This window comes from Bolinopsis microptera, chromosome 5, assembly GCF_026151205.1.
Source record: "Bolinopsis microptera isolate Bmic1 chromosome 5, MBARI_Bmic_1.0, whole genome shotgun sequence".
NCBI lineage: Eukaryota > Metazoa > Ctenophora > Tentaculata > Lobata > Bolinopsidae > Bolinopsis > Bolinopsis microptera.
Window position 1 is genome coordinate 18,917,571 of NC_087076.1, and position 23,993 is coordinate 18,941,563.

General features: G+C 37.5%; 5 protein-coding genes across 6 annotated transcripts; 1 reads left to right on the plus strand and 4 right to left on the minus strand.

The window, feature by feature from the left end:
- The first annotated feature begins 307 nt into the window (after positions 1 to 307).
- Positions 308 to 7,605, plus strand: LOC134815915 (WD repeat and HMG-box DNA-binding protein 1-like). 2 transcript variants are annotated; one of them, XM_063824521.1, is made up of 18 exons: positions 308 to 526; positions 714 to 945; positions 1,164 to 1,229; positions 1,379 to 1,560; positions 1,698 to 1,795; positions 1,945 to 2,062; positions 2,614 to 2,733; positions 2,885 to 2,968; positions 3,081 to 3,255; positions 3,695 to 3,832; positions 3,954 to 4,074; positions 4,174 to 4,364; positions 4,496 to 4,677; positions 4,886 to 5,042; positions 5,226 to 5,386; positions 5,548 to 5,763; positions 6,054 to 6,157; positions 6,318 to 7,605. In XM_063824521.1, the coding sequence occupies exons 1-17, from the start codon at positions 392 to 394 to the stop codon at positions 6,117 to 6,119; spliced, it is 2,442 nt and encodes an 813-aa protein (XP_063680591.1). In that variant the 5' UTR covers positions 308 to 391; the 3' UTR covers positions 6,120 to 6,157; positions 6,318 to 7,605. The 2 variants fall into 2 exon arrangements, with proteins under 2 accessions (XP_063680591.1, XP_063680592.1); XM_063824522.1 differs by lacking the exon at positions 6,318 to 7,605 and having other exon boundaries at positions 5,548 to 5,773; positions 6,063 to 6,136.
- On the minus strand, positions 7,244 to 9,812 carry LOC134815916 (endoplasmic reticulum-Golgi intermediate compartment protein 1-like). Its single transcript, XM_063824524.1, has 5 exons — positions 9,667 to 9,812; positions 9,320 to 9,528; positions 8,787 to 8,923; positions 8,263 to 8,468; positions 7,244 to 8,070 (listed from the first exon to the last, which is right to left on the minus strand). Exons 1-5 carry the CDS (start codon positions 9,809 to 9,811, stop codon positions 7,871 to 7,873), a joined length of 897 nt encoding a protein of 298 aa, XP_063680594.1. The 5' UTR covers position 9,812; the 3' UTR covers positions 7,244 to 7,870.
- Positions 9,813 to 9,990: 178 nt separating this feature from the next.
- LOC134815917 (endoplasmic reticulum-Golgi intermediate compartment protein 1-like) lies at positions 9,991 to 12,222 on the minus strand. The gene is made up of 7 exons (XM_063824525.1): positions 12,043 to 12,222; positions 11,792 to 11,901; positions 11,436 to 11,567; positions 11,139 to 11,258; positions 10,799 to 10,930; positions 10,552 to 10,649; positions 9,991 to 10,364 (listed from the first exon to the last, which is right to left on the minus strand). The coding sequence occupies exons 1-7, from the start codon at positions 12,206 to 12,208 to the stop codon at positions 10,211 to 10,213; spliced, it is 912 nt and encodes a 303-aa protein (XP_063680595.1). The 5' UTR covers positions 12,209 to 12,222; the 3' UTR covers positions 9,991 to 10,210.
- A 123-nt stretch (positions 12,223 to 12,345) lies between these two features.
- On the minus strand, positions 12,346 to 18,347 carry LOC134815919 (endoplasmic reticulum-Golgi intermediate compartment protein 1-like). The gene is made up of 7 exons (XM_063824527.1): positions 18,220 to 18,347; positions 17,704 to 17,827; positions 17,429 to 17,566; positions 17,161 to 17,222; positions 16,952 to 17,054; positions 15,390 to 15,502; positions 12,346 to 12,711 (listed from the first exon to the last, which is right to left on the minus strand). The coding sequence occupies exons 1-7, from the start codon at positions 18,327 to 18,329 to the stop codon at positions 12,537 to 12,539; spliced, it is 825 nt and encodes a 274-aa protein (XP_063680597.1). The 5' UTR covers positions 18,330 to 18,347; the 3' UTR covers positions 12,346 to 12,536.
- Positions 18,348 to 18,495: 148 nt separating this feature from the next.
- On the minus strand, positions 18,496 to 21,638 carry LOC134815918 (endoplasmic reticulum-Golgi intermediate compartment protein 1-like). Its single transcript, XM_063824526.1, has 10 exons — positions 21,407 to 21,638; positions 21,168 to 21,237; positions 20,879 to 20,978; positions 20,514 to 20,613; positions 20,145 to 20,222; positions 19,877 to 19,993; positions 19,622 to 19,714; positions 19,298 to 19,425; positions 18,973 to 19,081; positions 18,496 to 18,782 (listed from the first exon to the last, which is right to left on the minus strand). Exons 1-10 carry the CDS (start codon positions 21,446 to 21,448, stop codon positions 18,624 to 18,626), a joined length of 996 nt encoding a protein of 331 aa, XP_063680596.1. The 5' UTR covers positions 21,449 to 21,638; the 3' UTR covers positions 18,496 to 18,623.
- Between the last annotated feature and the right edge of the window lie 2,355 nt (positions 21,639 to 23,993).

Here is a 23,993-nt window from a genome sequence, read left to right on the forward strand (position 1 = left end):
GAAGGTTTTATTCTTATGTCACAAACAAACAACTAAAGGAAGAAAAACTATTTACTTCAAATGGGTTGCATTGGATACAAAAATGTTTGTCAAATTTGAAGAAAGTTATTGAAGAGATAGAAAATTACATATATATAAGATTTAGTGTGTTCTATGATGTCACTTCATACACCTTGTTTAAATTGACTGTTTAAAATGATGCAATTTTATCGAATGAGAAAAGTAATCAACTATCAACAAATTAATTAATTGGTAAATGGCATTTTTCAAAGAGCTTCAAAAGTATTGACAAATAATTTACTGCAAGGACTGGTCTGAACACAGTATAATTTGCCTTTTTGTGACAGTTGCTAGCTAATTGTGCTCACAATACTATAACATTGACAGCTCTATGACATTTAGTGCAGGCTTTGGGTCCCACGAGGATGGACATGTGGCTGTTTGTTATAGCCAGGATGGGAAACGGATAATATCAGGGGGGACTGAGGGAGATGTGAAGATTTATAGTGGAGTGAACAGTACTGAAGTGAGTTGAAGTGATCCTCTTGATATATATTAGTAAACACTAAACATGGGTTTTCAGGTTTCATAAATATCCTGATTCTCAGGTTTCTGAAATTTTGTTCGTTTTTTAAACTCTACTTGGTTCATATGTTTGACTTGAGTCCCAATCTTACACCATTGGTCACTTCCTAAATATCCTAATTCTTCAGGATCCAGAGCAAACTTTTTTTGCTGACGCTTTCAATGTCAGCCTGATCAAACAATGGGAGGAGAATTTAGTTGCAGCATCAGAGGGCTGGTCACTCCAGAAGTGGGGATTTCCTGAAGGAAACAAGTCTGGCTTCTTGGGGAAATTTTCTGGGAATGTTACACATTTCTCGCTTAACTTTGATAAAGATAAAATATTGGTGGGAAGTGCTGAGTTCATCATGAAAATCACAGGTCTGATATTATCATAATAAAGTATAATTTTAATATTGGGAATCATCGCCATTTATTTCAGGCCATTTTAATTCGTAATGGCATTATTGCCATGACTCCGCCTACATTGGTGAGATAGTGGCAAGATTTTATTTGTGTTTCAGCTTAAGACTGTATTTGACCCAAAATTGTTTTTACAATCGGTTTTAATGGCTCCTAAAAATGTCTCTCATTTACAGATTTGGCCAGTGAAGAGCAGTCAACCATCAAAGGACACAGTGCACCAATCCTTAGAACTGCATTTGGTATGGTATATTTAATAAGAGTTCTCTACAACAGGGTGTAATAGCTAAAGAAGCAACATGATTCACTTAGAAAACGTCTGTTAAAGTGTTTATTCCATTTCTTATCAATTGTTTGGCAGTAGTTTCTCCGTTTAAAATCAATTTCTCAGGCAAACAGTTTTTTGCCAGTTCTAGTTGTGATGGGACACTCAAAGTTTGGGATGCTAAATCTAGGGAGTGCTTGAAAACGTTTGATATCTATCCCAAAAGTAACGATGTAGATTTATCGAAAGTCAGGGGTGCTATTCAGTTTGACAGTTATGAGAACTTGATTGTTGCCAAAGAAAATGAGGTTATTTTAAATAAAATTATCAACATGTCTCGTGTTTATTTACTTCTTAACTTACTTCTTTTAAACAAAGTTTAGTTTGAACCATTTACATAGATTTCACCCCATAATGTTGTTAATGAACCGCTAACACTTTTCAGGTGGTTTTATACTCAAGTGGTGATTGGTCAGAAAAGAAAACCATTAAATCAGATGATATGAACAGTATACTTGAACTCGAGCTGTCTTATTGTAAAAGGTAGAGGCTCCAAATTAAATTGTTTGCATGCATAAATTATACAAACACAATGAAATGAACCACTCTAACTTTAATTATTCACTCAGTTCTGCTATTCTAGTATTGTACACCAAAATATCATCACCTATATTTTGAACTATTATCACCAGGTATCTAGTAATAGGGTGCAAGGACGGTACTATACTAATCTGGGATCTCCACACATATTCCTGTGTAAATAAGATGAAGTGTGTTTCTGTGCCCTCCTCTATAGCCACTCATCCCTCCGTGAGTTTCTGGTTAATTAGTTTATCTTAGTAAGTTTTACTGATTATAGTCTGGTTAATTAGTTTATCTTAGTGAGTTTTACTGATTATAGTCTGGTTAATTAGTTTATCTTAGTGAGTTTTACTGATTATAATCTGGTTAATTAGTTTATCTTAGTGAGTTTTACTGATTAAAGTCTGGTTCATTAGTTTATCTTAGTGAGTTTTACTGATTATAGTCTGGTTAATTAGTTTATCTTAGTGAGTTTTACTGATTATAATCTGGTTAATTAGTTTATCTTAGTGAGTTTTACTGATTATAGTCTAGTTAATTAGTTTATCTTAGTGAGTTTTACTGATTATAGTCTGGTTAATTAGTTTATCTTAGTGAGTTTTACTGATTATAGTCTGGTTAATTAGTTTGCCAATGTGGAAAATTGTTTTGAAACATCAAACATGCTTTCCTCTAAACAGTTTCTTATTAATTAGTTTATTTCACACAGAAACAAGTTAAGTTGTCTACTGTTATTATAATGTAGCTATAATAAAAATGATGAATTTCAACGTTAACAGGAATACAAGATGCTGGTTGGTGATTTGAGAGGAAAATGGCGAGAATGTGATCCGTATGTGACCAGTGAGATGATTTCAAGTGCGCCTAAAACTGAAGCTTCTCTTAAAACTAACACTCAGGTACTTGATTTTGGCGGGTTTCTCAGGGTTCCATTCGTGCAGCGATCCCTTTTGTTTAAGTCTTTCTCCATTTTAACTCCATGTCCTTGTTGCTTTGTATTCTGTAGTGCTCTATTTTATCACAGTTGTTTAATTTTATGTTTTTGGTCAGAACGGTGTGGAGAAGTATTTAGACGTGGAGGCAGAAGATTTTGAAGATTGGGGCGACGATGAAGATCAAGATTTTACCAACATGGTTAGTGGAATTTTGAGTTTGTCTTTTAGACATAATCTTAGGTGATGTTTTTATGTAACCTTTAAATTCTCGCCAGATTCGTATATTGCTTAATTAACAAAAATACATACAGGACAGAGATGAAGATGACATAAAAGCAGTTGCATCAAGAAATGCTGCCATTATAAATGATGATGACGATGACAGCAACGAACCGAGCATCCTGGAAATGGCAAAACTTCCAGAACGTCCTACAACTCCTGAGATAATAAAACAAGAGCCTGTAGTAGCGGCTGAACCAGAACCAGGTTAATAAGACTGCCTGCCTAAGTTGGGTTTATTTAAAAAATAAAACAAGTGTTACGATCACTGACGTAGAGAAATTTAATTTTTACGAGAAAAGCAATACAATAGCCTAACTCATGACTGTGCGGTAACAAAGATTACCGCGCGTAACGGCGCGCGCGGACGCCGAACGAGATATACGCTTAATAGTTTACTCCCGTCAGTGGCAAGCGTAGACTTTTCCCGCTGCGCTATATATACTAGCTGACTGCACTGCGTGTATGAAATAAATAATAATAAATAACCATCCGGATTGTAGGTTTTCCGTTGTATATCGTAATTATCGGATGCATATCACGCCCATTGGAATGTTTGCAAATCCCATTTAAGCATCCTAAAGACACAGGGCTGACCAGCAATCAAAATCTAACACAACAATGACTTTAACTTGCTGTGTCTCAGTTTATGTTGGACCAGAGCTGCAAGAGGCATTCCAAGTATCATCCTCTCCTGATCATCTGAAGTACAGATACCTTGTTTGGAACGAGATCGGCACCATTACTTCCCGGGAGGAAGACGACTCTAGTTACATCAACATCGGTATTTTACTTAAGTACACAAAATTATCTGTTTTGAATATCAACTGCAGGAGTGTCGAGTGAAAATAATATAATTTGTATCCCTGTTTAGTAGTTGATGAAATTAAACTTGTTCTTTTTAGAATTTCACGACTCTACAACCCACCATCCCCTACACATGGTCAACAGCGAAGATTATATTCTGGGGTCAATGAGTAAACAGGCCTACGCCCTAGCTAACAGCGGATCCGAGACGAAATCAAAGTTAGTTTTCAACCGTTTTATCGCCTCGGCACAAGTTTCATCCCTATATCAGTCTTCTGATAGTAACAACTAAACGTTATGTTCCAATCTCCATCTCAGAAATAGCAAGATACTGGTAAACATATTCTCCTCCTGGTCCGCCTCCAAAGAGTGGACAGTTAACTTGCCAAAAGAGGAGAGTGCTGTTCTACTAAGTGTCAGTAATACCCTGCTGTGTGTAGTATCTGACCTCAACTACGTGAGGACTTGGTCTTTGGGAGGGCTACAGCGTCATGTTATATCTCTTCCTGGTTAGTTTCATATAACGTTTCAATAGCTGTAATTTCCTATAAAAAACTGCCCGCACGCTCAAGTTCATCTAATTATTGGGATTAATGCTGTTCGATCAACTGGAATTTCTAACTTCGATTCATTTAATCAGGAGATCCAGTGACCCTCTCAACACATAACGACCTCATCAGTGTGGCACATTACAGCGGGACCACTTTGAGCTTCTCCTTGTACGACACTAAAAAACCCCGCCTCATACATACTGGTCCTCTCCCGGTTACCCCGTCTTCTTCTCTTTCTTGGATTGGCTTTACTGAGGGCGCTCTTCCTTTGGTAAGTCAAATTTAACTTCATCTTATCCTGTTTTTATCTAGAGGCAGAGTTTGTGATTACCTATTTTGACATAATCTCGTCGTTGTAAAAGGAATTGTAGAGATAAATTATGAATACCTCCTGCTACCCCAGTCCCTCTTATTACCCACACAGTTAGTAGTTACCCCTGATAACCCACACAGTTACCCCTGATTGCCCTCTGCTCCAGGTGTTCGACAGTGAGGGTGTATTACGAGCCCTGCTCCCTCACGCTAACCTGATGTGGGTCCCACTTGCTGACTTAAGAGTTGGGAAACGTAACCTCTCCGATACCTACTGGGTGGTCTCCGCTACTGACGAGGCTATAAAGTGTGTCCTGTGTAAAGGTATGTTATGGAAGATTTGATTCGTAGATTGTTGAACTCCCACCTTGGTGTGGCTGGTTTTTCTTCGGCTGTACCTGATAGCCTTTATTTGAGAATTGAGGGGGTATACCAGTCTTAATTTCTGTTTAGTAAATGGATAGTAGTATGCTGCTCCCTGAGAGTTGACGGTTCTACACACCCCAGGTGTCACTTACCCGGGGTTGTCTCCACGCCCCATGTTGTCCATAGTACCCCACACTGTGCCACTCTGTGATGCTGGCAGTGAGAGGACCAGTCTTGAGCAGAACCGGGTCCTCAACTTCGTCAAAACTTACTCTCTCAACAAACTCAACACTTTTCACAAGGTGCTTTATTTTCTCTAATTATGACATAATTGGGAGCTCTCTTTTTGTGCCTTGTCACCTCAATTCCCCACAAAACGTGCTTTGCTCAATGCTCATCACTCAATTTAGGTTGTTGTTTGTGTTTATTCTGAATTATTTTGACATCGTTCTTCAAACTGTAGGAATGTAGAGCTGAGACAATGGAGAAAGAAGAAGTTACTCTGCTTCTTAAACTCATGGCCCTTGCCATAAAGAACAACAAGGACTTCAAAGCGTTCGAGCTGGCGAAGATGATGCCAACAAAACAGTCCCTGGAGATGGCGACACGATATGCCAGCAAGACAGGCAGGGTTATGTTAGCTCAGAAAATTAACGATGTCCTCAGAAAATACGAAGAAGTGAGTACCTGTGGTAATGATGTGAATGTAGAGAATGTATTTTAATGATCCCTTAAACTTTAAAAAATTACTTTGTGTGTGGGGTATAGTTTGAAAGCAGAATGCGAACTTGTTGTGTGTTGAGGCCGGATGTCATGTTACTTAGTTCAGTACACTCATCACTACGTGTTTCATGTGTGCTACTCTACGTGTACAGGCTCTAAACAAGCACGTCACTCTGCTTGAGAACTACATTAAGTAACATACGAGACTTATAATAAGTAGGCTGAAAATAAGTTCTCTTGTTTCAGGTCCCGGAGAGGAAGATGACATATTTGAAGTGTCTGAAGTGTCCTATAACCCCGAGCCTTTCATAGCTACTGCTGAGCCTACCTCCAGCTCAGGCTCTTGGAGTGTAAGCTTACTTTAACAGCTTTAAATGAATTTAACTTTGAGTCCAGCTTAACGGGCCGACCTTTGATAGTTCAATTTCAAACTCAATAGAATTTGTTTAAACGTGTCACAAAACACTTATCTCTGAAAATAGCATTGTACTGATAATAATTGTATTTCAGGGAGGAAACTCGATGTCGAAGACGAAGAAGAGGATATCTCAAATTGACGAGTCGGTGGCCCCTCTACGTCTGAATAATCGCCCTACTGCTGCTCCTTCCAAACCGAGACAGGAAGTTGAGGAGAACGATAGTCAGGACCAACCCTCCATTTTCGAGACAGCTCCTGTAGCGGCTGATGTTAACCCTTTCTCTGTTAAATCAGACGAGGTGCAAAATACTCAGCGCAGAAGTACAACATTCCTTGAAACCATCGAGAATAAGAGTATAGAGATGGGCCAGAAACGGAAGTCCTTACAGAATATTCCTGAAAAGCGAACCGGGCTGACTTTGGCAGATTTGGGGAAAAAGTCGACCTTTCAGAGAGTTACAAAAAGTGACGCCAAGAAGTTACCTACAAAAAAGACGAAGCCAAAGAAAAAAACCGGTTATGCTCTGTGGTTTGAGACTCAGGAAGGATTGGAACCTAAATCTGGCCCACTTAAATGGAGACATTTATCTACAGATGAGAAGGATAAGTGGCTGGAGCAGGCAAAACAGCTTGAAAACAAACAAGCTGAACCAACAGTGAGTCTAATTAACAGTTTCAAGAAAACTAAACCAGATATTACTGCTGGAAAAAGCCCTGACTCTAAAGTTGATGATAGTGAAGATAAAGATGATCATAAGGAAAAAGATGATCATTCTGAGAAACAGAATGGTTCAGCTGTCGAGGATGAGACTGAAAGTCCTGAAAAAGCGCCCGAAGAAAAGGAAAATTTGGACACCAATACATCAGAAAATGTCGACTCAAATCGATCTGGGAAACGGAAAGTTAGTTTTGAAACGGATAATGAAGACTCTGGGATGAATCCGTCTAAAACGAAAAAGCTGGGCGATAAGCCTGAAGTATCGAATGGAACCAAGTCAAAACTCGCAGCTTTTCAATTCAAGAAGAAATGAGGAAGCGTTATCTTGAATGATGAAGTAGAGATTGATAATGAATAGACGAAAATGAGCGATAGGGAAATGTGAAATGTCTGAGTCGATTTATTTCAGATCGTAATCTCTTCGACTTCTAAAATTCATTGTTTGTTTGTTTGACTATGGTTGTTGAATGTTGGGCACCCACTTTTAAATTCATGATAATGACAGATCTGTTTTAAGTTTTCAGGTTCATGGAATCCATTGAGCAACGATTGATAATTGTGGATTAATTTAGTAAAATTTATCAAATATTTAAATTCAATATATTTGACATAAATAGTTTCATTGTTGTTCCTTGAAGTTAAAACAATTTTTTAGATTGGATACAAATTTTTTCTGTATTCACATACTGATACATACCTGCCTCAGTGAAATCTTAATTTCTTGACTGAAGGTTTCGGTTTAATGAGATGAAAACTGCTGAGTGAAAATATCTGAGAAATAAATTAACTGATGGTTGAGCTATCAAGGCCAAACTCGATCTTGCAAATCTATGTCATCATGTATAATAAGAGGCGTAAAAGATAACTTCTTTTAAAACGATATATAACCATCTCATCGACGACCCTTCGCCAGATATGATAATTGTTTTACTGGAACTTGGCCTCCCTAGCCACATGTGCTCCGTTGTAGAACATCTTGAGGACAGCAAAGGTTCCTCCAATGAGAGCTAAATGTCGAGATATGAAAACAAGGAAAGAGTCGTGGACTATGGTGTACTTCATGGTGAGCGGCGAGAAGTCCAGTCTGAAGAAGATGCGGGGAGGGAGGGGCTTATTATTGTGGTGCCCTGTAGGGGAGAACAGTTTCAGAGAGCTAACATTTACTAGATTACACCTTGTTACTGTCCTTATAGGTTAGTTCGCAATGTTATGTAGTGTTATGTGACATTTTATACTAAACTCTTCGATTACTTCAACCATCAGCTATTTGTTCCGTTAAAATTCTTAGAACGAAGTGTAATCCAAGTTGATAATCTTACCTACGAAGTGCCTGTGAGTATAAGTATACTGATAAGGATATATATGCTCCGCCAATTCCTCATCTATCACTTCCGTTCTGACCAGTTTTACCAGATAATCGTGGGTCTCTCCCTCCAGAGACTCTTTGTCTTCGGTTCCCAAACTGTTGTACGGGTCAAGGGGTATGTCATCTTCTTCTTGATCCTGTGAAAATTCGTCTCCAAATCTGAGTGAGAGAGGTGGTTTAACCTGATGCCGAATTTTGTTTTTCAAATTTGTTTTCAAATTGCGTAATATGTGAACGACCCCTTATTAGTAAATTTGAGAAATGTAAATGCTCCACCAGCCATAACATTCACAAGATTTCCTTCCGATGACGTACAACTGATAAAAGCAGTCGGAATATGCATAGCACCAGTACTAGTAGTATCTACTTACATATTATTTAATTGTGAAATGTCAAAACGTAGTTGAAAGTATTATATAGGCAGTTTGGATATGCACATTTTAGATTTTCAAAAATGTTGTATTCTCTTAGTCTTACTTGAGACCGTCGATTTTGTGGGATATAGTTGTGTTTGGGTGATGGTGTGCTCCCCTAGGCGTGAAGTGGAAGTTCCCTTTCATGTGCCGAACGTGGATATATCCGTGGAAGTGACACCCACCATCATCTGTGTCTGTCTGAAACATATCTGTCACCAAGATGCAGTTAGGTCTAACCTGTTAGACCTAACGCAGAGTTTCAGTTAGACCTAAATTAGGCGTTAGGCCTAACAGTAACTGTCACCAAGATTGAAGATGCAGTTAGGCCTAACGCCTAATTTAGGCCTAACTCAGTAACTCTGCGTTAGGCCAACTGGTTAGGTCTAACTGGTTAGACCTAACTGCATCTTGGTGACAGTATGATATGAGAGTCCCTTGGGAGATGCCATCATATGAGCCAATTGCACTTCTAAAATTGACCCAATATGTTTTATAGGAAAGCAAGCACAGCTTGTTTCTCTCCTGTAAAGTGTTCAAGACTCGATAACTCCATAATAAAATTTGAAGCAATCACAGCTCTCAGAGCTCACCTACCTTCTCCACATGAGGATGCTTCTCCTCAGTGTTCTCATCCCCCTTCTTCTTTGTGCTGTGCTCGTCTATCTCATACCTGCCATGTCCATCCTGGATGTCCAGGGTCACGTGCTCACACGACAGCTCCATAATCGTGATGTCCATGAAAACCAGAACCATGTTCTTGCCCCCAACGTCGTTTTCTAGATACACCATTTCTTTTACTTTTCCTGGCAGAAAGAAAGCACTTGAATTATACCTATAGATAATGAATACTCTATCTACATTCTACAATGACATGAAAATGTTTTATTCCATAATCCATATTATTATTAGCTGATGATTTTCACATAGATCTGAACTCTCACCATGTCTGAAATTCCCGATTTCAGAGAAGAAACAGAGTGTACAGAAGATGATGGCTGCGAGGCTCAGGGCTCCCCCTACTTTTGTAGGTTCTGCTACATCGTAGCTTGGCGAGTGGAAGATGTCCATCTTCTTCACCGCTTCCATCCTTCCTGGTCAGATACATATTAACGGTTTGTACTTTCAATTTTACTTTATTCCTGTCGTGTTTTACCAGACATTTTAATTCGAAATAATTTATGACTTCAACATCAAACATTGTCTTTTGTTGTTATAGCCCAATCGTCCACAATTTGTGACTGTTTACAAAATAAGTCTAGACCATAGATCAACAATTATCCCTCTTATCAAAATTCAATGAGAATAACTTATTTTAATCTTAATTTACATATATCTCTTACATAATATTGTATTTGTGTCTTGTTAATATTATAAATTACCAGACGTCAAATCTAATAAATATTTCTAAATATGTCCAAATAAAACCGAAAGTGAAATGAAATTCAATTTAAAAAAGTTTGCCATGCTCTACAGTAATAAACAATGCTAAGCTCCCAATTTCATGGATGACATGGGTGAAACTCTGGCAAGCACCGCTTGTGCACTGGTAATAAGGAATGTATGGAGGAACATGGCGATCGTGAAGCATCCTCCGATCGTGGCGATTAGTCTTCCACCGAGGTCTGAGTAGTAATAGTTCCTGAAATTTAACCATTTATCATGGCTACGAAGAACTTAATTAGTTTTCGATACTCTTTACTCTTTTTACTGGGCGGCGCTCAGCCTGTCATTCCGCCTAATGTTTATGATCATGATAGCCTGAGGTAATACTCTTTCAAATTCTTAATCGTATTCGAAGTCTGCCCTCATTAGTAGATGACACTTACTTGATTCCATATTTGATCGTAATGGGTGACCAGTCAAAGAAGAATTTTACACTTGGATAAGCCTTTTTGCTCTTTACTGATTTCGTGGTATAAGAATACTGAAGATGTATTTTGGTTAGCTGTTATCAGTGATATCAGAATATCATTATTAACAATCCTGACAAAACTGGTATCTTATTAGCACTAAAACAGTTCTCATAACTTCCATACCACCCAAGAAGTGTATAGTTCCTGGAGATGCACCAACCTGGTAAGGGTCGGACAGGTCCCCGTTCCGTTGGAGCTGGAGGGCAGTGTGTACCAGCTGTAAATGATACTCCGTGTCCATCCCTGGTTCTGCAAGCTTCTCATCGTGCTCTCTTAGTGGATTAAACACTATCTGTAATTACAGTACATTACCACCTTTCAGCAAGAGAGACTATCGCTGGTGTCATTTTTAATGGGAGATAGCTGATGAAATAACAAGCGATTTTCTTTGAAAACGAATCGAAACAAACAGATTGGTTCCTCTAGAATCTAGATGTCCCTATGATCGCTCCGTCCTCTCACCCCTCCATGAGCAAGAGACAAGTGAGGTTATGGTTTACCTCTGGGATGTCGTCGTGCCACACAGCATCGTCCTGCAGAAAGATGTTGTCTCCAAGGTAGAGGTGCTCTATCGTATGTGGGAGGGACACTTCTTTCGAGCCGGCTTTTCGCAGTGCTATCTATGAGCAGATATTAGATTGTACTGAATTTCAGACATAATATGTATGCATTTCCATTTTCCATTAAACTAGATTTTGTAATTAAGTTTCTAGCCTTCCATACCTTTACAGTGTTGTTTCTATGTTTATTGTTTTACAATAGTTTTTATGGAAGTAATAAAATAGCTTAAGATATACCTCTATGTAGCCTGGGACTTTTACAATAGCAGTTTCTCCACTAATCATACATCCACCTTGGTGATCATCTATAAATATCAATTTTGACTCGTCCAATTTGTCGATCAAATACCCTTTCGTTCGAGTTCGGTACTGAATAGTGGAATTTTGAATTGATATGCTGAGATTGATCAAGACAACTCAAATCGATACATTGTTATCTGAGCATGAATAGCAAACGATACATAGGAAATAAAAGTACTATTTACTTTACTTATTAAGTTATTGTATACCTTATGAAAGAAGCTGATGTCTTATAAAATTGAAAGAATACCGTAAATTCGTTAAACATTCAGCATTAATGTTAATCGTGGCACCTTCAAGAAGAGACTGTGGCAGCCGTAATCGTGGACGGTCATGTTGATGTTCAATCCTATCTTGTCATGTCCGGTTATCCTCTCTACCATAATCGTACTGTACTTTCTTTCTGTCAACCAATTAAACTATTTGAATCTCAACATTCTTCCAAATTTTGTTTATATCATCGTTTTACGTAACTTAAGACGATTCTTATAATTTTATTTGAAATGAAAATAACTTTGAAATTATTCTATCTAATCTCCTTTACCTGAGAAGAAGTTTCCGATTTCTGCCCAGAGCAACAGAAAGATCACCACCAGAGTTCCAACGCTGATGAATCCCCCACTTTTACTTTTAGCTGTTAGATCCGCTGGTAAAGTTCTGTAAAAGTCCATGACTGCCAACGGGCTCTGAGGCTCAGCCGCTATCATCATCAGCTATAAATCCTACAGTTAATGGATTAGACTTAAAATTGTTAGCTTTTCTTTCACGTGGTAGTCAGTAATGTTGTGTTAAATTATGAGATAATTCAGATGATGAGTATCTGTATGCATGAAACAAATCCAATTTAACACATAACTCATACACATTACACAATCGTTTTGTGATTCAAATAAATAAATAATGCTTAAAAGACAATATACACTAACTACAATCCAATATAAAATCCAAATTCCCGCTTCTAAATTAAATAGCAAAAAAATGTCTGCAAATCTACCGCCTATCAAACCTTGGAAAATTCAAAACCTACTCCATAATCAATCACAATTTCTTGTACATGTTCTCCTTGATAAAAGCGGACCCCCCAATAAAGGCCCGGTGTAAGACCTCCACGGTGGTGAGAAGGCCCCCGCAGTAAGCTATGCTGTTGGTTATGACGTCATAAAGTGTGTTGTACTCCGCAATGTACTCCACCAGCAGCGGTGACCAGGCGTATCTGAGGGTTGATGATGGTGGTCAGGCGGGGGTGTATTCATGTAGTCCGAGCATTTCTTTCTGCTTTAAATTTTATTCAAATAAACTCTTTCTCAAAATGGATCTAGGTTGGAGAAATTAACGGGTAAATAGCTAGTTATGTTTTATATGTCCGATAAGTTTTTTAGAGTATCGACATATTATACTGTATCGAATATTCTATACAACACAATAATAGTAATGGCAATCATTGGTCAGCACTTACTGTAAGTTAAAGTTAGTGCTGACCAATTAATGCCATGATACTAATCAATACAATTTGTAAAAGGGGGACAGCGATCTATATCTTGTATTGCTAGGGTTGGGACTTGGAAGCGGTTTTTTATTACATCATAAGATTTGAGCGTCTTTAAAGTGCTATGGTTAATTCCGGTTATACATCCTGGCGGATAAAAGAAATAGAACACATATTATGTTGTCATAAATCAAATATCACTATTATGCTACATATCACTAGTGAATTTAATAACGTCAGTATCGGCTAACTATGAATACAGGACACAACGTCACTACTCTATCTCTACACCATATATGTACTATGTTGTATCTAGTAATATCAGCAACGTCATGACGTGGCTTCCTTATCCTCCTCACATATTATGTTAATTAAACTATGATATACGTAATTGTCGGACCGAGCCCAATGTTGTTTTATCGTATATAAGACCCTTGTTTGAGCTGACAAACATCAGCCTCTGTTTTGTTGGATCACATTTGTGGTACATATTTGCCTTCCTGTGATTTGGAAATAAGCTTTTCAAATTTATTGATTTGGATTATCTTGGAGTCTTTCTTAAATTGACTCCGTTAAATTTCTAACTTTATGACTTGCAATCTTATTATCCTGAATTTTGTCTTAAATATTTCGCGATGTTAAACCCTTAACTGATATAATTTATTAACCTCATTTTATTCAGCAGCATGATTTCCCCCATTGTTTTCGCACTACTTAGCACAGCCCTCTCTGCTGTTCTGGACCCTTCTCTTACCGAATGGAGACTCTTGACTCAGAACGAAGAACGAGTCATGTTTCCCCTAAGAGATTACATCCTGGAGGTCAAAGCATTCCGCCCTGATGTGTACAACACGAACCCATCGTACGGCGAGCTTTTTAGGACTGACAAAGCAACCACTATGATGATGTTGCTCCAAGCTGGAAACTGGAACAATAAAGTCGGGCGTTTGGTGTGGAATACCATCAAGTACGACAGAGGATTCGACGTCAACATTGAAGAGTGTAATGCCAGATATCAAGCCTACAGAAGTTTTCCTGCTGGAGGGAAAAAGGAGCAGATCTGGGCCTGGAACTTTAACCAAGATGATGTTGAACTGACATGTGACGGAGAACTACAATTCTCGCAACATTTTGATGAGGGTGCTGTAAATCCCAGAAAACCGGGCCTGCCACAAAGCTGCCGTGCTCTCGGAAATGCTGATGTAGACAGGATTACTTTCAGACACATGGAGGGCTACTACATCCGTGGATTACCTATGGACAATAACAAGGGAACTACCCCACCACCAGTAAACCCCACCACCAAGAAGATAACAACAGTGAAACCCACCACCAAGAAGATAACTACAGTGAAGCCCACCACCAAGAAACCTACAACAGTAAAGCCCACCACCAAGAAACCTACAACAGAAGCCTCTACTAACACAATGACACCTGATAATGTAGTGTATAATGAAGAATATTCGACCTGTGACTGCTGGACTCCCGAGTGTGGATATTGCACTAACATAGAGTGTACTGTGAAACAAGATCTGGTTACCTCCGAAGAAGGTATCCAAGTTGCCTCCAAGCTCAGAAGAAAGAAGCTCAACTCAATCGTGCTTTACAACGAAGACGGTAAAGAAATCGGGAAATTCCAGTGGAACCTCAGGGGCATCTGGATGACCGGCTGCATCTCGTGTATGACTCCTGTACATTTGAGACGTGCTAAAGCTGACGAAGGACAAACTACCTGGTCCTTCTCCATAAAAGACGGAATAGTTCGAATAACGATAAACGGTGAGCACCTCTACGAGCATGCTCTTCTCGGAGAGTGCAAAGAGAGATACGCTCAAGCTAAGAGGTTTGCTTTCTACGACATGACCTGTGAGAATACCTTTTTATACAGACCCAATGAGATGGAAGCTGGAGAGAGAATCACACCGGACTGTGCTGGCACGTGTCCTCAACAGTAATATTGTCAGAATTTAACATAAATTAATAATTTACTGATAAAGTAATAATTTACTGATAAACTTTTAACTCGATTTTTTTTACTCCTTGATATTTGATGATTATTTGATGAACTATTAAATATATTGAGAACGGGTTTTTATGTTAAAGTGTATTTATGTAAATTGTATTAAATTTATAAATACGTAACTGTAAGTTCTTGAATGAAAATTATTCTTACATTATTGTATTTATCGGACGTTTATTGCCCATATTGTATATATAAATCTTTTTTTTCCTTTATTGTAATGAAGTGTTTCATTTTGCTGGGAAAAGCAAATATAATTATAAAAGTTTTGGCTCTTGTTCGCCATGCATTTTACCCAAAATTCAAACCGCCACATTAAAGTGTGAATCTAATAATACTGTCCTTCACTTTGGCTAAACCCTGATTTGCACTGTGTGGAACTTACTTGAATCTGATGTAGTGTTGAGCAATAGAAGGCGGGGTACCGTCCTTCTTGTTGTGTACAAGGTGGGATCTGTAGGAGAATGTATACTGGTACGGGCTTGCGACCTCTCCCAGCTGCAATGTTAAATTACCGTTATTGCTTATTCGCATCGTGAATCATCATATTAAGTATAATTCTATTTAATTATTGAGGCGCATGTCTTCTTACTAGTATCAACAAATTACGTATGATAAAGCCGGAGGAAATATATTATTGGGCTAGCCCGATGTTTTTACTACGGGTAAATGCCTCACAGAATGGCTAGCCTCACAGAATGGCCAAATTTGTAAATGTTTTTGTAACTAATATTTTATAAAAGACTTGTAGGTTTTGTGGATACCATATGAAACAAAAGTCTTCTGGCAACACTTCCTGTGGTGAAATCATTAACTAGGACCACATTTTCTGGCATAAATATGACTGTTTATGTAGAAATTTTGAGCACTGAAAAATTTGTTTTCAAATTTTTGAACTAAGTTTACATTTTGATGAGAACTTCTGGCACCAGTATGACAGAAGATGTTCAAAGAATAGTATTCATCAAACAAAACGAACATTGTTCAATATAGGAAGAAAAAAATGCTAAAATGGCTACACGCCTCACAAAATGGCCAAAATATGCCTCACAAAATTTGTTTTCAAATTTTTGAACTAAGTTTGCATTTTGGTGAGAACTTCTGGCACCAGTATGACAGAAGATGTTTAAAGAATAGTATTCATCAAACAAAACGAATATTGTTCAATTTAGGAAGAAACAAAATGTTAAAATGGCTAAACGCCTCACAAAATGGCCAAAATATGCCTCACAAAATGGCCAAAATTTAAAACTCCTTTTATTCAATGAAACCATAAGTCTAAAGTATTCACAAGCTATTTATCATACAATAACACCCCAGATGGAGTGTTTTTACAGCCGAATGAAGGTTATAAATCATGAAATCAGGGAATATGAACAACGCCACACAAAATGGCCATTTTTGGTGTAGGAAATTATGCCCTTTTTATTCAGTTCTAAGAAATTTCACCTATATGGGGGTGTTAACAAGGCATATTAATACCAGCAACATGCCTGAAACAAGAGCCAAAGGTTTTAGAAAAATAAAATTTTCTCGTTTTCTTTTTTTTTTTGCCATTTTGTCAGGCATTTTTTCTTTTTTGTGAAATAATTTTTCACAGCTCAGTTTTTTCGTGAGTTTTAGGTTATTACCCCATTCCTTAATAGGTTTTCTAAGAACGTGTGGTGATAGAAATTTAAAAAGTATCTCCATCAACAAAATTATAGAAATTCAGATTTGGCCATTCTGTGAGGCATGTTTTTTTGGAGGAAGATTTTCCGGCCAATTTTTCTCAAAGAAAAAATGGTTATGAGATTAAATGAACCCCCGGGAAGAAAAATATGAGTGTCAACTTAGCTTCTTATGAGATAAAAACTGGAATAAAGTGTGTTTTGTGACTTTGAGAGACCTTCCTTTTTTTTGGCCATTCTGTGAGGCAAATACCCGTAGCTAGTAAAAATGTCTTACCGAAAGGTCAATGAAGGTGGTTTCAAGAAGTTTAACAATATAGTCGTGTGTTGAACTCCCTATGTCACGCAGTCTCACACCTTTCAACGCATGAAATGCCTTCCTGAAATATTGAAACTTAGCGTTGATATGATCGGCTGTACCTTCTCAAGCTATCCAGTGATCATGATTTGGAACTCCCGTAATGTAGTCTAATTGATTCTACTCACGTGTAAGCGTAGCGGTGTGTGTCCCCAAATACAGCACCCTCTATGTAATGACTCATATCCGTCTGGAATTGTGCACACTTTGGTTTTTTTTTCTCAGTATAATTGCGCATTTGAATGCACTACATTATTTGATATTTAAACATGAATGATTATTGAATGTGCATGACCTGATAGTTCCCTATACTACTAGTCAATGCTTTAAAGTTAATAGTGCAATTCTGTTATAAATATCCTCCATAACATAACTTTTATCCACACATTTTCCAACCTTATTATCTTTGCTGGTGAAGACAAACTCTCCCGATATTCTCTTCAGTTCATAAGCAACGTACATTCTGCAGCCAGATCCGGTTGATTTCCTCATCACGTGATTGGTAATGTCATTTGTAATTTTTGAGAATTGATCCTGTTATAAAATATTCGAGTATAACAACTTTATAACCGCACTGTGTCCTCAACAGCAATATTACGAACTAAGGAATTAGCACTTCACTGCTTAATCCACACACGCGAAGGAAATCTATTAAGTTTACAGGTACTCACATGTATTTTAAAGGCGATATCGTCACAGTGAGCTTTAAGGAATGTAATGTTCATACTGACTGGCACGTGATCATCCTCACTATCTCTGTGGACTATCGTCCTCCTCTTGTAAACTGGAGACATCCTGTACAGAGGTTATAGTTAGATGAGGGGTATTGTGTTTGTGTGCTATTCCTCCTCATATTTGTATTTAAATCGAGCATTTGCATATTCGGTTTTTTGGATCGGCTTCTCTTGTTCTATTATGATTATATCAAATAACGGAGTAGTTCGCTGTTTATTAGTATTAATACTTTCAACACTACTATATAACAAATAATTTGAGCCTGAAGATGGCGTTGACGCCGAAAATTTGCCCTTACTCCTAACTTCCTTGTTTCACTTGTCCTTGTCTCTTCCAACCGGATAATATCCAGATATCAGTATTATGATTATATTGCACTCGAAGCCAATCGTATAATTTTAAAATGTAAAAGGAATTTAAAATTTAAGTATGATAATAAAACGTCCACATACCACATGGAGAACTGACTGTAGAAAATCATGACAATGACGATGCATGTCAAAACAGAGAGAACGCCTCCACTGCTCGAGGACTGCGACAGGGTCCGAGGAACCCTCCGCATGCAATCAAACCTTTTCAACATCCTAAGCGATCGTAAAATTATTTATCTGATATAATAAGTGTTATAGTAAAAAGCTAATTAGTTTAGATTTTATTTGTCAGTGGACTCCTGTCTTTTAGATTTACTAGGTGAAGAGTTTTCTGTCAAACAAATGACACAGTCCATTACAAGTACTGAAAATGTATTAAATCGATTTGGACACGATACAAAATAAATATTCATCACATCTGTGGAACATGTCTGATAAACGCACAGAAACCAGTAAGAAAATAACGGTTTGTGTTTTGTGAGATTTCAACTTTGTTTTCCTAGGAGGAGCTTCTGTTTAATGAGTTGGTGAGTATTAAACAGGATTTTATCAACCACCCCTGCCAGTGTAACCACTCCGCCGACTATAGCGCAAATCATCGTTAGAAGATGATATACTGGCTTACGGTCGTACTGATATCTTATCTGCAGGGAATTTAAAATTAAAATTTTTAAAACAAAAAAATAGAAAAAATGGTTACATAATCATTGATCATGGCATAAGTTTCCAGACAGATTTGATAAGAAAACCATAGTAACCATAGTGATAGCCATAATAATAACTCATATACTGAAGTGTGAGTCATGTCGAGACAGCTGTAAAACTTTTAGTTACCTCCATGGGTGCTAAATCGTATCTGAATAAAATGCAAGGTGGTGCTATGCCAGCCGGTGTTGCCATAACAAAGTTCTGGTACGCGTACGAGTACTGGTATGTATCAGTCCTAGGAGAAATCAGAAATGTTTTAAACTGTTAGTATTTGACAACTGCTAGGTATTACAGTAAGATTGCAGTATTTTAGGATATCGTTGAATCTATCCCCTTTTTAGCTAAATTGGATCACATTTTAAAGTTAAAACCGGCAAAGAATACTCCCGCTCTAGTGGACATCTACTTTAGAAGTTAGATCCACTAAATTCAGAAGTTAGGTCCACTTTACCTGCGCTTGTTTTGATCGATGAATGTGGTTGGAACCATTCTTATGTGGTAATCATGTGCTAAGTTGACTGGATATTCTCTGCTTACGCCCGCTAATGGTCTGAATGGTGTGCCATTCACCGGTAATACCTGAATGGTAAGCGGACTAATCGATTGTCAGCATCATTTATTATTGTGTTTGTAAGAAAACCGCAAAGAAGAATTAAGGCAACAAATTGAGCCGCGTTATTGCAGTTTCTTGGTTTCTACCAACATCTAGAATTTAAATTAATAAAGTTGAGAGAGTGAAAGTGAAAGTGAAAGTGAAAGTGAAAGTGAAACATACCTCCTCCCACCTGTGGGTGCTGTGAAGTGAGGGTCCGAACTCAAACTCATGAATAGCGTGGTTCATCTTCAGACTCTTTATCACCTCTACTACCTGCAACACACAAGTTCTGTCAAAACCTCAACTTCTCTTTCTTAAACTTACATTTTTGTGAATTAAATGATATTAGATTATAGACACTGAATCTTGTTTGTGGCAATGTTTATACAAGTTTAATGTTCAGCATGTTTAATGATATTTTTAATGATTTCTTACTTTGTATCCTTCTGGCGGGGTATATCCGGATGTAGGGATAAAACCTTTTGGTGTTATGATTGGTTTTTCTCGATTCTCAGGTACTATCTTGTATTCTTTCCCGGTCCAATTCTTTCCCTGTTAACCTTTGTTAGTTTTCTGATTTATCGACTGTTACTTGAAGTGATAAATTATCAATATGCCCCTGTTTTGGAACCGAATCGAAATATGGCGCAAAAAAGCTAATTTTAGAAATGGGTTAAGGTCCCAACTCCGTACAAACTCCTACGTGATGAGGGACGATCATCATGATTCCAGGTGTCTTTTTTATCTTGATCATTCCGTTAATATTACAGTCCTCTGCAACCTGTAAAATGAATGAATTTGTGATACAATTAATTGTACAATTTTCTGGCAATACCAAATAATTTAAACCTTATAATATAAATAGAATTCAAATTTCTATTTTTATGTTTCTGCTCTATCATCGAGCACGTTAGATGGACCCTCTATTTCTGATTTCGACCAATTTTCATACGCTTTTTACAAACTAGACGGATTTTTCCGAAAAAAGATGTAATGCCAATGGGGTGGGATTATGAATTTGGCGGTGGATGAACACCTGGGAATATCTCTATCCAATATTAATATAACCTACCTGTACTTTATTGATAGGAATGTTTTCCTGATGTCCGTGTAAGTGCCTCAAGTTAACGGATAGATCCTGACAATCTTTATCCACTATTGAAACGTTTAACCTGGTGAAAAATGTTTAAAATTATTGGCGATTTTCTTGGTAAACGTTATTGTAAGCCTGTAGTCTTTTCATTGTAATTATTGAAGCTATGGTCATGGTATATATAGTTGTGTTCGCGATCACAGCCTTTAGTCTGTACTGATAAACCATGTAAAAAGTGGGGAAAAAAGTTGATTTTGACACGTTACAAATTATATTCTTATGTCTACAGCTCCGAAATGTAATCTCACTGTTAAAAAGGACGGACATAACTCTGAATGACTTACCTTACTTCAATGTCGTCCTCCTGGTTAAGATACGACACAAAGATGCTGGTGTGTAGTGAACCATTGGCATAGAGCACCAACTCTGCAAACATCAGATACACTGAAATATAACTTTATATAACTTTACTGAAAAGTTATCGAGAATTTTGCCACACATGTAGTAGGCACCACAAGAGTATTTTTGAATCAAAGACAATATTTCGTTTATGACTCATAACTCGAAAGAATTACGTTGAAACTTGAAAAAGCACCAAAAGCGGACAATGTTAACATTAAAGTACTGACCTACCTGTCAGAATAACACAGGCTACAGAAATAAAGGCTCCGCAAGCAGTTCTCTCCGTCAAATCAGTCGGCACCTTCAAAAAAGGTTTGTAAGTATTAAAAACGGGACACACTTACTTTTTTATTTATACCTTTTAATAGTCACAAACATCGGTTTAGTTTTACGGGAAATATAACGTGTGCCTTTTAATATTTAGAATATTCTGAAAGGTCGATATATGTGTGGGGGGGGGGGGACCGCACCTTCTTGTACATATCCAAGTTACGGATAGTTTCGAAGCCCATGACTGCCACTTGCCAGCTGTCAAGATCAATCAGGATTAGACTTAGAAGTACAAACAATCGTATGTGGCGAGGGCACAGTTTGCAAATGGATCACCACTCCCCAAAGGACACGTAGTTATGACAAAAAACAAAGGTAGACGAAAGTACACGCTGTTTATTCTGATTACAATGTTGTTACAAGATTTGAGACGACCTCACTTTTCACACCTCACACCCGTGCCATCCTAGCAACATCTCCTTATATGGAATAATTCAAGCTTTTTACCCGGGACTGGTCCGGAGATTAATGGTGAATTTCAAAGTCTCCAGGTTGAGAATTGAAATATGCAAGCAGCCTAACTCAAAATCCTATATATGTATGAGATTTAACGGATTAAGACATTCTACCGTTGATTGCGAAAAGAGCAAATTTCTCAAATAATGGGTGGGTTATGTTAAGCAATATTTAAAAAATTTCAAGTCTAACCAAAATGATAATAGTATTTTGAACAAAAGGTCAAACAGTCGTAATTTGAATCTCTATAGGTTGCATTCCATATCGAATAAACAGAAATTAAAGGGTTACGAAGTATCGTGCAAAGTGAAACCCAGAGTAGCTAAGATTATTAAAACACCTCAATGCAGTGTCTGATAATGTCAATGACTGCAGTACTGTTGAGAATTGAAAACCACTATAATAACATTGTTCTCAAATCATTACAAAATAATAATAAGCCTTACTGTTTCAACTAGAATAATTTGTATGATACTCTTATAATAATACACGCAAAGCAGATTGTGAGCGGCGCCAATTATGAGGGCATATTGCTCAAATAAGCACTGTCCATAAACGGACCGTTAAGTAACATGTTGATATGTGTATAATATATATGTGGTTACTGGTTATAACATAGTTCCCTTCAAATAAAGTTCCCAAACCTGGAGGGGGATATTTAAAACATATAAGTGATACGAAAGGATTTTATTAGCAGGAGCTTTCAAAATACTTGTGTAAATCGTCTTCAGCTCCCAAAGAAGTTCCCAAAGAACGAGGCGGTAATAATGCCAGGCAATAAGTGGTTATACCAATATGTGCTATAGTTCTTGGACGTTTTTGAGGTTTCTCTCTGGTTAAATCGCGTTGTTTGGGGTCTTCTTGTTTAGGTTTGGGTCGCAAATTTAGCATTAAATTTGTGTGTCCCCAAATTTTGTTTAACAAAATTAGATGCTCAAAAATGAATGTCCATTATTGCCTTGAAGCAGAAGGAATAAACACGACTCATCTTATCTTGTCTTGTCTAGCATTGGAGAACATTACAGCACAGTTTCAGTTTTTGCAAGAGATGGGCTTACAGACTGCAAGTTTACACTTCCTGAAAACGTACTGTTTGTTCTGTTTACCTTTACCAAAACGGTTGCTTATTCTTTCTTTTTTAACTGTTTGTCCTCGTATTGGTACATATGTCTATCGCTAATAAAATAATAATAGATTTGACACAAAGATTATTCAATGATTAATATGATCTCTCAAATTACATCGTTACAAATAAATAATGGTTATCGACGATTTAGCCTCCAATAAGTATGTCATCATTGAACTTGCCAATTGTCTTAGGAGAGGCAACCTGTAGGGTTAGAATAATGGTATTTCTGAGTCTTTATTTGATCTTGTTCAAATGTCGTTTAGCTCTCCCCTCCCCCCCCCCCCCCCCACCAGGGACAAAAGGAAATCGTGGCATGTACGAAATTGCGATTTTTCCCATTATTTGCGACAAATTTTATGTATAGTTTAATGTATAGTTTGGCCAAAATAATCGCGAAATCCTTTTGTCCCTGCCCCCCACCAGTCCCCTTAATCTGTTAAATCTGTTTCTGTTAGCGGTGAAACAAGGCAGATGGTGTGATACATCTCTAGCCCGAAGTTCGCCTATTACTCGAATCATGTTGTTGACTGTGTTGGTGACACTTGGTGCCCTCCGCTCTGCTTTCGCTCTCACTTGTTCTCCGGATGTCCGTGAGTACTGAGTATTAATAACAATTGGTGTATTAGGGATTCTTTGTGGTTCAGTATTGGGAGGTTATAGCCATTTGCAATTCTGATTCATCCCTGGATTCCTCGACTAGCCGTACTGTTCATAATCATATGAAAATGTTACCGTTATCGGTTTCAATTTTTGTTGGTTGTAAAACATTTCATCCGACGAATATTCATTAATACAGCAGAGGGAATTTTCCATTTTATGCCAATGTACAAATAGGTCAAGTGCTTCAATTGTTGAATCTTTGACTTTATGTTGATTATTCGAGTGATTTATCATCTTATCATACGGGAGAGTTCCGACGGATAAAATGGCAAAAATTTGTGTCGATAAACAATTTTTGTCGCTAATTTTATTTTTCTTGATACATACTATAAGTATCAGTATGAACTATTGAACAATAAGAAAAACAATTAAGCTATTCTAAGTAATTCTATTCCGTGGTCTTTCACATAGAAAACTTAAGGTATCAACAAACAAATTTTATAATTAATTTCGGGAATTATATCCCCGAAAAGTTGTGAACA